This window comes from Lissotriton helveticus, chromosome 8, assembly GCF_964261635.1.
Source record: "Lissotriton helveticus chromosome 8, aLisHel1.1, whole genome shotgun sequence".
Lineage (NCBI taxonomy): Eukaryota > Metazoa > Chordata > Amphibia > Caudata > Salamandridae > Lissotriton > Lissotriton helveticus.
Window position 1 is genome coordinate 1218342510 of NC_136069.1, and position 13308 is coordinate 1218355817.

Here is a 13308-nt window from a genome sequence, read left to right on the forward strand (position 1 = left end):
ATTCATAGAGAAGACGTGTTTGTCTGTCTCGCTCGCCATATCTGCCTACTGCATGAGTACTGCATTGTATTGCCTGTCCTTTTTGTTCTTAAAAACTCAATAAAAATACATTTGAAATTAAAATTAAAAGTTTATTAGCGTAATTGTACTTTAGTCAAATTTGTCCTAAATGTTATTCTTTTGTGCCTTTTTTTATTTCTGTATGTCTTATTGTTTTAAAGTATTGTATATTGGGAATTATAGCTGCTGGCACAATGCATTTTATTTTTGCAAATTGATTATTTGCAGTCAAACAAACTATGTTAGGGCTTAGCTGTAGATTTTGGCTTGGATATAAATGTACACTGTATCTGCATATGTTTTATCTAATTTTGTTTTGGACATGTACTTTGCTGATTGAAAATGATTTTAAGTAATCAACAAATAAATATATCTACTTACTCGTGCTCATGTAAAGCACTCCAATACTTGTGTTTGCATTACATAAAACTGCAGATAATGCACAAAGAGGTAAAAACAATGCTTTAAAAATAAACAAGGAAAGACATATAGATACCCATGTTGTGGCTGATTTGTACAAAGTGAAACCAGATAACATGGATAAATTGCAGCTACCCTGCTTAAATTGTGTGATCTTAGGCAAATATTTTATTTCACCAAAGCTCCTTTTTCTTTAGTAGTGAATATAAAAGCACTTTCAAATATGTGAGTTCAGAATACTAGTTGCTCAAAAACCTATTGTGTTTGCCACTTAGGTCACTAATGTTTCATTTTTAAAAACTATCACTTCTAATAAGTACTTATCAGTGCAGTGTTATGATGTGACATCAAAGCGTCCACATGTTATATAAGTACATTTTTATTTAATTGAAGAGACTTAATCATATTTTTGGTGATGATTGTTGCATGAACCACATGGCAAATATTTTGAGGGTTCGGGTCGTGCAAGGGGTCTTAGATCCAGAGCACATTATTGCCTCGGCTCTCCTTGTTAATTTGTTGGCTCGCCCACCTCTATGTACGTACATGTTTCCGTTGGGCGTCTGGAGCTTGGTACATTCTTATACTGCGTACTCGGAAGTAAAGAGAGAAACACTTTTGGTTCATAAAACCAATTGTTAGGAAATCGATATTTTTGGAAACATGTTAGTAAAGTTGTTAAAGTCCAAACAAATCCACTTCTTCACACGTACTAAAATATAATCCCACGTAGCGGAAGCTCACGTATCCAAGTCGGCGCGCGTGTTAACAACTTCATGCCTTTCCCGGCCCCTCCCCTTCGAACGTTCCACTCTGGTTTTTTAGGCTTTTGAACCAGAGACGACGGTTACTCTCGACGTCTTTACAGGAATGGAGATGTTGAGTTTTCACATCTCAACCTGACCCTTTGACGGAGCAGAGACCAAGCCACTGATTTGGAGCCAAACGATGGAATACTATTTGTCTTCTCTTCCACAGCTTCATTATGGACGTGGTATCACCGGCGAGCCTGTGAGTATGAGACAAATGAGCTACAAAAGCGGCTGGCTAAAGGGGTGCGCTTATCTCTAACGGGGCTTTGCAGTCTCCGAAATATTTGGTTTCGATCTGCATCAAAGCCCGGGGTGCTTGCTAGAGCCCTGTGTCATACTTACCGATTCCTTCAGTGCTCGTCACTTTGGTGCTAGCAAGTGTATTTTATCTATCTATGCCGTGGCCGTGAACATAAATAAATGTGTGGCTCAATAACTTATTTTACTTAGAGCAAGTGTTATAATAAACGCATCTTCATTCATGTATTTGTAAATAGCTAATCAAGGTCAAATTGCATATACTACAGTGAAATTGATTTTAGAAAGATGATGTTCGCTCCCTCACAGATTTCGTGTTACCCAGGCAATCAACTTTTTTAACGACCACATGGCCTCTTTAGTGTGATTATTACCTTTCTACATGCATTTAACCTCTTGGTACTGGGTTTTATTTAAATTTCCCTCTTTTTTCAAACAAATACACATTTAAACAAGCATTGGCAAAGCCAACAAGAACCCATGACTTTGGCAATGTGTTTTTGCCAAGTTGTATACCAGTGTGGCTGCGGTTCAGCATGGCTAAATATTATTGGCGTGGATTGTCCTAGAGTGGAGTGGGGGAGTAAAGTGTCGTAGACTGGATTTTTTTGAAGTAGAGTGGAATAGGGGAGTAGAGTTCAGTGGCAGAGAGTGGCGTGGGGTGAGGTGGAATAGGGTGCAGTGGGTTGGAGAGGATTAAGGTAGTGAGGTGTATTGGATTGGAATAAATTGGGGTAGACTTTATTGGGGTAGAATGGGTTGGATTGAGTTGGGTAAATTAGATAGAGTAGGTTGATTGGTTTAATTGTGTGGGGTATATTGAAATGGGGTGTGGTGGATTGGATTGGGGTTGATTGAAGTGGGGTGGATTAGATTAATTTGGGCTGGATTGATTGGAGTAGAGTATGGTGGTTTGGAGTGGGGTGAATTAGAGGGCACAGGAGTGTGATGTATTAGACTAGAGGGGGGTAGATTTACTAGACTGGATGGGGTAGAGTGGGGTGGAATGGACTTGAGTGGGGTGGATTGGAGTGTGGTGGCATGATGGATTGAATGGGGTGGACTAAATTGGGGCGGAGTAGATTGGATCGGGGTACAGTGGGTGGATTGGATTACAGTGGGGGTTGGGAGGATTGGAAAGGGTTGGATTTGAGTGAGTAGATTACAGTGGAGTAGGGGGGATTGAAATGGGTTGAAGTGGGTTTGAGTGGAGTGGGGTGGGGTGGATTGGAGTGGGGTGAAACTGAGTGAGGTGGAATTGAGTGGGGTGAATTGGATTTGGGTGGATTTGACTGAGATTTGGTGTATTTGAGGTCTACCAATCTAGCGATTTTTAATTTTCAAAGAATCCATAGTCTGTTGACACACAGCTGACACTTGTTTCGTCGAAAAGATGACTTTTTCAAGGCTCCTAAGGCTTTTGAAGTGAGGTAAAAGGATTTAACTGCGCCTCGTGTGCAAGTGCCACAAAGAAGTCCTTGGAGCTCCAAGGATAAATATGTTCAAAGCAAAAAGGTCTTAATTTCTAATGATCTCTGTACCCATACATGTCGGGAGAACACGAAAGCTGCTACGGGCATGGGCCTCTTCCTCGGGCCAACTTTAACACCTGTTTGCACGCTGTCCTCATTTACCTGTTGGGGAACGCTAACATTATTTAAGCATATACGTAGATCCAGAGGTCATTAGAAATTGACCATTTCGCTTTAAACATATTTGTAGTGGGGGGCGCAGCAGGGTGGATTGGAGTAAGCATATTGTTTTGGACTGCAGAGGGGGCAGATTTGAGTTAGCGGATTGGAGTGGGGAAGGTTGTTTTGGATTGGAGTGGGGAAGATTGGAGTGGGGTGATTGGAGTGGGGCAGGTTGTTTCGGATTGGAGGGGTTGGATTACAGTGGGACCGATTACTTTGTATTAGAGTGGGCAAATTGGAGTGGGGCAGATTGCTTTGGGTTGGAGTGGGGCAGATTGTTTTGGATTGGAGTGGGTCTTTTTGGAATGGAGCACATCGGAGTGGGGCAAGTTGGAGTGGGGAAATTGTTTTCGATTGAGTGGGGCAGATTGGGGTGGGGCCAGTTGGAAAGGGCAGGTTGTTTTGGATTGGAGTGGGGCAGACTGGAGTGAGGCAGATTGTATTGGAGTGGGGTGGGCTGATGTTTTGGGGATTGGAGAGGGGCAGATTGTTGTTTTGGATTGGTGTGGGGGAGATTGTTGTTTTGCATTGGAGTTGGGGAGATTGTTGTTTTGGAGTGGGGCAGATTTCAGTAGGACAGTTTGTGTTGAAGTGGGGTAGGTTGTTTTGGAATCAGGCCGGTTAGTGGGGTAGATTGTTTTGAATTGGAGTGGGGCAGATTGTTTTGGAAAATACAAATCCTGAATAGGATTAAAAACTAAGAAATGGTGATGATCTAGGGGATAATTAGGACCCCTTTGTCTCTCCTTACTGCTTCTGTCATACATACACATTATTCCTAACCAGGGAACCCATGATTAAAGATTATGAAGGGTATTCCTGAGGTAGTTTTACACTGTCTCTTTATATGTAGTTTACTGCGTGAATATATGTTTGTATTGTCTTCCCCCTCCCTTTGTTTCATCCTAGGCGTTGGACTGCGCAGGGATGTTTTAGCAGCCCTATGATTAAACATGCCACTACCTAGTGGGTGATGGCAAATTTTTTTGGGAAAACATATTTTATTAGTCGATTCGCATATGTCATGCAGGGCTCTGCACACCAGAGTCATCTGCCAAAGCAATCTCAATACATTTGTTACAGTAACCGACTGTAGTTTCTCCCCTCCCTGTACTCCTCCCCCCTCCATGACCAACAATACAAAACATTGGGGCATTAAATGAAAACACCCACACACCCCCAACTCCCTCCCTCCCCCCAAAGATCACACAGATCCATACTACCACTTCTTCAGTATTAAAAGGAGAATGTTTAGAAGGTCCCAGTCCAGACTACCACCCTCTTTGCTCCTTCCCCCTGCACCCCTATACAGGATCCTCGGCTCAAACCAGCTGCATAGGCTGCTCTATCGCCGGAGGTTCCAGTTAGAGACCTCGATACTCCACCCATCGCTTCCATATTTATAATGTTTACGCGGACACCCCCTGGCCACAAATATGGGTTGCTCCAGACCCATGCAGATCTCCAGGCCATTTTTCCAAGCCGCCACCGAGGGGACCCTCGTCGCCTTCCAAGCTTTGGCAATTTCTCGTTTCACCAGGGTAAGGCCGAGCAGCAGAAGGTGTTGTTTATAAATATTGCCCCCCGCCCCCTCCATTACATGCAACAGTGCCAGCTGTGGCATACGGGTAAGCTCCCAGCCCAAAACTTCAGAGAGGCAAGTAAACACCCCCCTGCAGAAGCGTTCCAGTGACGTGCACAGCCAAACTGTGTGGATAAACGTGCCCTCCGCCCAGCCACAGCGAAGGCATTCTGGGGAGGCAATCACCCCTACCCGCCAAAATTGCGTCCTAGTGAAGTAGACCCTGTGGAGGTATTTGAATTGGACTAGGCGAAGCCGCATCGCTATGGCCGCTCACCGCGGGGCTGCTAGTGCCTCCGTCCAGTCCTCCTCTTCCAGCCCGCTTCATCTGCCTCCCAGTCCCCTCGAAGTTTCTGAAGTGTAAGGGAGCAATGTCTGATCAGGGACTGATAAATACGCGAAATCTTTTTGTCCTGTAGATCCCCCATAAAGATTTTGGGTGATGGCAATTTTGAACAAGCATTTGCAATGCAAATGTTACCACGCATTTGTGAGAGTTAGAGGTATTGGCGATGTAAATGACAATGTATTTTGCCCGTGTGTTTTGGTTTGGAGTGTAGTGGATGTATGTGGTGTGGAGTGAAAGAAAACTTACCGTACGGACAATTCCTCCGGATCTGTTGCAATTGCTTCTACAAAGATGAGTACAATCTACATGCCAATAGTTTGGTAGAAAGATTACTTGAGTGCGGCTACCTAAAAAATTGGTAAGATCTGCGATGAAGAGAGCCTGGTGGACCCCTAGAGAAACACTACCACAGAAAAAAGAAAAATGGACTCTACAAAGACAAGAATGTGTAACTACCTTTTGACCAAATTCTAATCTTTTGAAAAAACCATGAAACGCAACTGGCATTTGGTCAAGAATCTGGATTCATCATTTTCAAATCCCTCATTATTTGCGTTTAAAAAGGAGAAAAGTCTGTCAAACCATATATTCAGGGCAGCTCTGGGAAAAACGCTAAAACAACATTATGAGAACTAATAGATTTAACACAGGTGATAGGACACCATAAATGCAGCACTTGCACATATTGTGAACAAATGATCGAAGGGTCACTGTTTAGTCACCACGGAATTCATTGGAAGCATGACACATTTACGAACTGTAAAACCAAATATGTTGTCTATGGGGTTTTATGTCCATGTTCTATGTTATAATCAAAAATGTGAGGGAGGGTCTAGGGGACAGTATTTAAAGACCAGATTAACCCCACACCCCTAAACAGGAACCTATTTAACTACAGAGAGGAAATCGGTCTGTTTGGTGTGACAGTAGAGTCTCCAATGCTAAGACATACCCAGTTCACCAGTTATACATAGCTTGTCCATTACCTGGCTTGAGACAAGTTTCCATCAGCCCACCCATTTGGCGGAACTTCGTCATCTGGAAAGCTGAGAGAAAGGTCACATGTAGCCAATGTTGCTCCAAGGCTTACATACATGGGTACTGAGCCCCATACTCTCAGAGACTCCCAGCCATAGTAGTTGTTCAAGATATGTGGAAACTGATGAAGTGCAGTGCAAGTGAAAGTGTGTGAGATAAAAATTACTAGAAGGACAAAAAATATGTTTATTAGAGATTGTCCTTATGTCATTTGATAAAAACCGCCTGATAGAATAGAAGACATTTTTCTATCTTTTGGCAACAAGTGAGGTCAACATGTTTCAGCCGTTTAGCCACCTGGCTCGGCTTTCTTCAGGACCTTGTGAAAGTAATGTGCTACTGCAAAAGAATATTATAAATATTAGTGCCAATTATCCAATTAAATTATCAGTAGAAGATGGATCAGTGGTATATTACCACCCTACCAGACATGTATCCCATGTGCATGTGGATGATAAGTTAGTTCTTCATTCCTAGAAAAAAGGGATAGATGTCAAAGGAACAAGCTTGTAATGGTGAACAAAACTTATGTCCTAAGCATGGAGATAAAACAAGTCACTAGGTCGATAATACACTGTATTAGCCTTTTCGCCCATTCAATTTGAGCTTCTAATTGGGACATTGAGTTTAAACATTTGATAACTACTCACCCAGCTTTCTGTGGGAGTAAGCCTCCCCTCACCCGGCGCACTGCTCGGTGGCTGAGGCCCCGCTCTATTGGTGAAAGAGAACACAAGGGGACAAGGGGTAATAACATCATCCATCTCATGTACCTCTATTGTGTTCTCAAATTGCAACAATAAAAACCTAAATCAACAAAAAACATTAACCATGTGATTCAACACCATGTGCAGAGCTACAGGCTAACATCGACTGATGTAATAGTTTCAAATTGCAGTAAAGAATTGGCCAGAGTCTAATTCAATTTGTTGTTATAATCTATTGTGTCAGTTAATCCCTATAAACATAGACCAGTTGTAAGGGAAAGTTAACTCTTGTTGAGATATTCCTACCTCAAAAGATTCATTCAAACATTTATTTATGGGTGGGCCATGTTATTGTATTATTTAATCCATCCCGAGGATGTCCTAAATATGGCTGGTTTAGTCATTCTAAGCACCCACACTAGAGCTCAAACATACATTTTAAAATAATTTTTTGATGGTAATCAAGTCTCTCTTAATCAAAACTTTGGCAAAGATTAGACAAATGGAGATAGAAAACCAACAAAACATGCTTCGTATCGGCTTACCTATCCGTCTGTACCCCTTCGCTGTGTGCAAACAGTGTGGGAGGTACCGAGGATAGTTTAGGACCTTCTTTTATACTGGAGCTGATAGGCCAAATGGGCTTCAATCTACTAATTAACCAACCGGAGGCCGTGTTGTTACAATAGGGGGCCGCCCTTTTTGAAACATGCTGACTTATTCGAGCCTCGCGTAATTCAAAAACGCTACCTTGGATGTGTTCAAATTGGCTCTTACAGCGCATGCGCCTACCTCGCACAGTAATCATCTTAGAAGCCGGGCCAATGACTTCACACATCCTGTATTGACGCTACATTCCCGCGCATGCTCGTTAGAGATTTTCATCGGCTAGCATGTCAATAAGTGTCTCCTCTAGCAGGATATGGCAGCGGCAGAACAAGTCGTAATTAATGCGGCGGACATCGTGGATGTCTAAAAGGGGAATAAGGCTCCATAAATACTACACCCTTCCTCTCTGAAATAATCAGCTAGATCTTGCTAGCTGGCCTAATGTTTATAATAACACACCCTGTTTTTATATAGTAAATTTAAGTTGCAGCGATGTAATGCAGCGTTTGACAACAGTTCTATAACTTCTGAATAAACGACTCACATTGGGGAACTGTAGGTCGTAAACGAAGGGTACATATTACATATGTATCTATAGATGTTAAACTTCTAGTAGAGTGACCTGAATATATCATATGCTGGAATGTTCGATGTTACATCTCTAATGTCCATAGTTTCAGAATATTAATGGGGTATATAGCCCATGCTGATTTTTGATCATGCATACAGAGCTATTGGTCCATATCTAGTGTAGGTCTCTTGTAATGTATGCCACCTACAACACCCAGTAGAATGAAATAACTGATATTAAAGAGACATGCTAGTACTGAACTCTAGTCATTAATATGGCACCTAAAATCATACAAAGGTTGAACCTGGACCCACGGCATGATGTCATTCAAGCCTTCTGTCTCTGTTTTCAATTTAAAAATCCACCTTTGCTCTCTGATAAACAGAAACCTGGAGATATCGGTCACATGCTGGGGGATCATAGGACGTTCAAGAATCACCCACCTCATGTCGTCTGCTGAGTGTTTGACACTCAAAAAATGGTTGGTCAGACGTGTAGATTGCTTATTGCATCCTCGGTACCTCCCACACTGTTCGCACACAGCGAAGGGGTACCGACGGATAGGTAAGCCGATACGAAGCTTGTTTTGTTGGTTTTCTATCTCCATTTGTCTAATCTTTGCCAAAGTTTTGATTAAGAGAGCCTTGATTACCATCAAAAAAATTATTTTAAAATGTATGTTTGAGCTCTAGTGTGGGTGCTTAGAATTACTAAACCAGCCATATTTAGGACATCCTAGGGATGGATTAAATAATACAATAACATGGCCCACCCATGAATAAATGTTTGAATGAATCTTTTGAGGTAGGAATATCTCAACACGAGTTAACTTTCCCTTACAACTGGTCTATGTTTATAGGGATTAACTGACACAATAGATTATGACAACAAATTGAATTAGACTCTGGCCAATTCTTTACTGCAATTTGAAACTATTACATCAGTCGATGTTAGCCTGTAGCTCTGCACCTGGTGTTGAATCACATGGTTAATGGATATTGTTGATTTAGGTTTTTATTGTTGCAATTTGAGAACACAGTAGAGGTACATGAGATGGATGATGTTATTACCCCTTGTCCCCTTGTGTTCTCTTTCACCAGTAGAGCGGGGCCTCAGCCACCGAGCAGTGCGCTGGGTGAAGTGAGGCTTACTCCCACGGAAAGCTGGGTGAGTAGTTATCAAATGTTTAAACTCAATGTCCCAATTAGAAGCTCAAATTGAATGGGCGAAAAGGCGAATACAGTCTATTATCGACCTAGTGACTTGTTTTATCTCCATGCTTAGGACATAAGTTTTGTTCACCATTACAATCTTGTTCCTTTGACATCTATCCCTTTTTTCTAGGAACAAAGAACTAACTTATCATCCACATGCACATGGGATACGTGTCTGGTAGGGTGGTAATATACCACTGATCTATCTTCTACTGATAATTTAATTAGATAATTTGCACTAATATTTATAATATTCTTTTGCAGTAGCACATTACTTTCACATGGTCCTGAAGAAAGCCGAGCCAGGTGGCTATACGGCTGAAACATGTTGACCTCACTTGTTGCCAAAAGATAGAAACATGTTTCTATCAGGCACTTTTTATCAAATGACATTAGGACAATCTCTAATAAACATATTTTTTGTCCTTCAGTCATTTTTATCTCACACACTTTCACTTGCACTGCACTTCATCAGTTTCCACATATCTTGAACAACTACTATGGCTGAGAGTCTCTGAGAGTATGGGGCTCAGTACCCATGTATGTAAGCCTTGGAGCAACATTGGCTACATGTGACCTTTCTCTCAGCTTTCCAGATGATGAAGTTCCACCAAATGGGTGGGCTGATGGAAACTTGTCTCAAGCCAGGTAATGGACAAGCTATGTATAACTAGTGAACTGGGTATGTCTTAGCATTGGAGACTCTACTGTCACACCAAACAGACCGATTTCCTCTCTGTAGTTAAACATGTTCTATGTTATACATAGGCAAAACAAATCAGGAAGTGCGACAACGAATTACACAACATAAATCTCGGATCAGGAAAAAAGTAGAAAATGCTCCATTGGTTAATCATTGGATCTAAAAACTACATACAGAACGAGACTTGCGTTGGACCATAATTTCGAAAATTGAAAGAGACCCTAGAGGAGGCAATTTGGATCAAAAACTGTCACAACGTGAGGCTATGCTTATTGTTAACCGCTTCAGCGCGGCGCGAATTTTCGCGCTGTGCTGAACGTTCCATTGGGCTTATGGAACCATGACGGAACGGTCCGTCATGAGCACAGCTCAACCGACGCTCATGACGGAACCGTTCCGTCATGAGCATGGAAGGGGTTAAATTCGATACTGCCTGATATGGGTTGCATGGACTATCAGAAATATTCAATATGTAGAGAGTCCCTTGTTGAACTAGTTCATACAAGTTAAAACATTATGGTTCACATGGCTCCACTAGTCAAATATCACTGCGGAATCAGCATTGGACCACAACATCCAGAATGCCGAGCTTACAACACCCAGCATTCTGTGCTGGGCCGGTAAAGGTGCAGTTCAACCCAGGAGAGCACGAAGTGAATGGCACAGTTTTGAGCAGGTGAGACATGGGGAGTAAGATTCACAGGATCAGGAGACCTCCGCAAAGCTGACTAATTAACATTTGCACCCGTTTTCTTTTAGACACATTGTGCGGCGAAACAAGAAAAACACGCTGAACGGGCGTTCCCCGCCACGCGTCTTTCTCAATACTGAAAGTTTAAAGGTATGGGCGCCCTTTCGTGAAAACAATCGCGTTTAAGAAGTCCTCCGCGAAACTATCAAACTAACGGATTCATCCGTCTGATTACAGAAATATTTTGGAAGTGCATAACCAAACACACGCAGAGCGGCTTCTCCTGCATCGCGCTCGTTAAATTTGAAAGTCTAAGTTAGGGGCGCCTCACATAAATAAATCGCGGTGCACCATTATCAAGATGTCTTCGCTGAGTTTGATTAAAAAAAAGATATATTCTCTTTTCAGAAACAGGTGACTAAGAAAACTCACGGCGAGCGGGCGAATCCTTCACCACTGTGGATTTACAATCACTTTCAAGGTATGTCATGGAACATGGCGGTGAAGAAAACACCATTATGGATCACACTGTCATTTTGCCACAAAGATAACAATCATATTGCGTGCATCTTTCTGTTTTCAGACATGGGGTCCTTGCTACTTGCTACAACGAGAAAAGCACCATGCTTAAACTACACCATATTACTGGATGAAATTGAACATGTAAGTTCGGGTGCTCAGTGGTCCAACACAAATTCAAGACGAGATTACTCTGACTCCTCTCTTGACAGTTCTCTTCTTTTTTTATTCATGTTTCGAACCTTCGTTTCTACGATTCAGAACATCATTAGGTGTTCAGTTGCAGAAATTGGTAAGAACAATGCAGGGTGTTTGCTCTAAGTTGGAATGCTTTCTAGTCTTTTTTTCACTCATGGTTTTAAAGTCTATTTTTGTGTTCTTCCCACAGTTATTGTCCTGAAGAGAACCCCATAAATTAGCAGGTTCGAAACGCGTAGACCTGTTTTTTCGATACCAAACAATTGTATTTCTGAAACAATTGGTGTTGTTGTGCATTTTGAAACAGTTTTCTGTATTGAACAAATTATACTGTTATCGGATATGATGCACCACTAAGAAAAAACTACAAGTTCTCCTTGTTTGGTTAGGTATCCTTGGTGTTTTAATGTGGAGGATAGTAATGTTGGCAACACCGAGGTGGTGAATTGGGAGTGTTTGTATGTATGAGGAATGTGGTATGACTGTTTTAGAGTGAATGCAAATGGTGTGATAAGCCAAAGGGTTTGCTGGTCATTGTGGTGTGTGTGTAAGAATTCTTTTTTTTTTTGGGGGTGAAATATTTGTTGTGGTGCTTTTTTGTACAAAACAAAATTGTTGTAATGTATATAAAAGGAATTAATAATCTAAAGTATGGTTCTGAGAATAAACACTATTGAATAGAAAAGATATACAATGACTTGGAGCTTGGACGCCGATCTAAATGTTTCAATATTCAATCATCAGTATTGGCATTTGTGGTTGTTTTTTTAGTGGAATATTGTGTCATGGTGTGCATTGGAAAGATGTAGATAGTAATTATGTGATATTGAGCGTAATGGAATTATGTGAAGTGGGATTGTGTGTAATAGAGTGGAATTATGTGGAATGGCATTTTGTGTTTTGGAGTGATATGTTGTGGAGTTTCATTATGTGGCATGATGTGGAATTCTGTGGTGTGGATTGGATGTATGTGGTGTGTTGCGTAATTGTGTTGAAATATGTGGCGTGGTGTTGAATTATGTGGCAGGGAATGGAAATGTTTAGAGTTGAATTGTGTGCATAGAAGTGTGTGGTGTTGAGTATAATTATGTGGCATGGTGTGGAGTGCCCAAACTGAGGTAGCGTGGTGGGAAAAAACCGAACAGTTTGAAATACTATCCCGAGCAATTGCTGTTGGTTAGACTTATTGCAAGCAGACCTCCTATCACATTTTGCATGTTTGAAATCTTTTCTGTGGCCCATGTTTACATTTGCCTGCAGTCAGTGGCACCTCACACAATAAACCTTTGCAATGAAACATGAGCTATAACGTCTACTACACAACCTCGAAATTACTTACTTTTTATGGTCAGTAATTCTAATGATTTTAGTACTGAAGCGCATAGCATTTTTACAGTACATGTCTACGAAATGTTTGTCTGGTCACACAGGCCTTCTTGTTTTTTTTGCTTTTCACCACATCCAACTCCTCTGTGGCTATCCTATCTGTCCTACCCCCTTTTCCCTTCTCTCCTCAGTTTGTACTTGAACCCCTGTGTGCTCAACCGTTGATCGCCCTCCCAATAGAGTTTCTTTTTTCTGCATTTCTTTATCTTTGATTTCATTTTTGGGGGTCCCAGCTCCTGTAATTTGCAGAGGGGTGATCCTTTCTAATTTAGGCACTTTTGCAATTTTTTTTTTTAAATTACCACTGCAAGGTGTGGTTCCACCATCTTAAAACTGCTATTTTGAAAAAAGCTTCCGCACCGGCATAACATATAAGCGCAAACGTGCATATGTCACGAAGCATGTATTATGGTCTTATATATACCTGCATATACTTCGTCATGCTGCTTTTTTGGCTGATGCAGTTTAGCGTCAACAATAACCATTTAATTTTTTAT

The 13308-nt window shown here is 41.5% G+C and overlaps 1 protein-coding gene across 14 annotated transcripts in view; it reads left to right on the forward strand.

Moving 5' to 3' along the window:
* The first annotated feature begins 1282 nt into the window (after positions 1 to 1282).
* LOC144773261 (uncharacterized) overlaps positions 1283 to 13308 on the forward strand; it is a 7170044-nt gene continuing 7158018 nt past the window's right edge. For all 14 annotated transcript variants that reach the window (XM_078658159.1, XM_078658161.1, XM_078658167.1 and 11 more), the window contains exon 1: positions 1283 to 1491. In XM_078658159.1, coding sequence (XP_078514285.1) covers positions 1429 to 1491 — 63 coding nt within the window. In that variant the 5' untranslated portion in view covers positions 1283 to 1428. The remainder of the gene's footprint in view (positions 1492 to 13308) is intronic.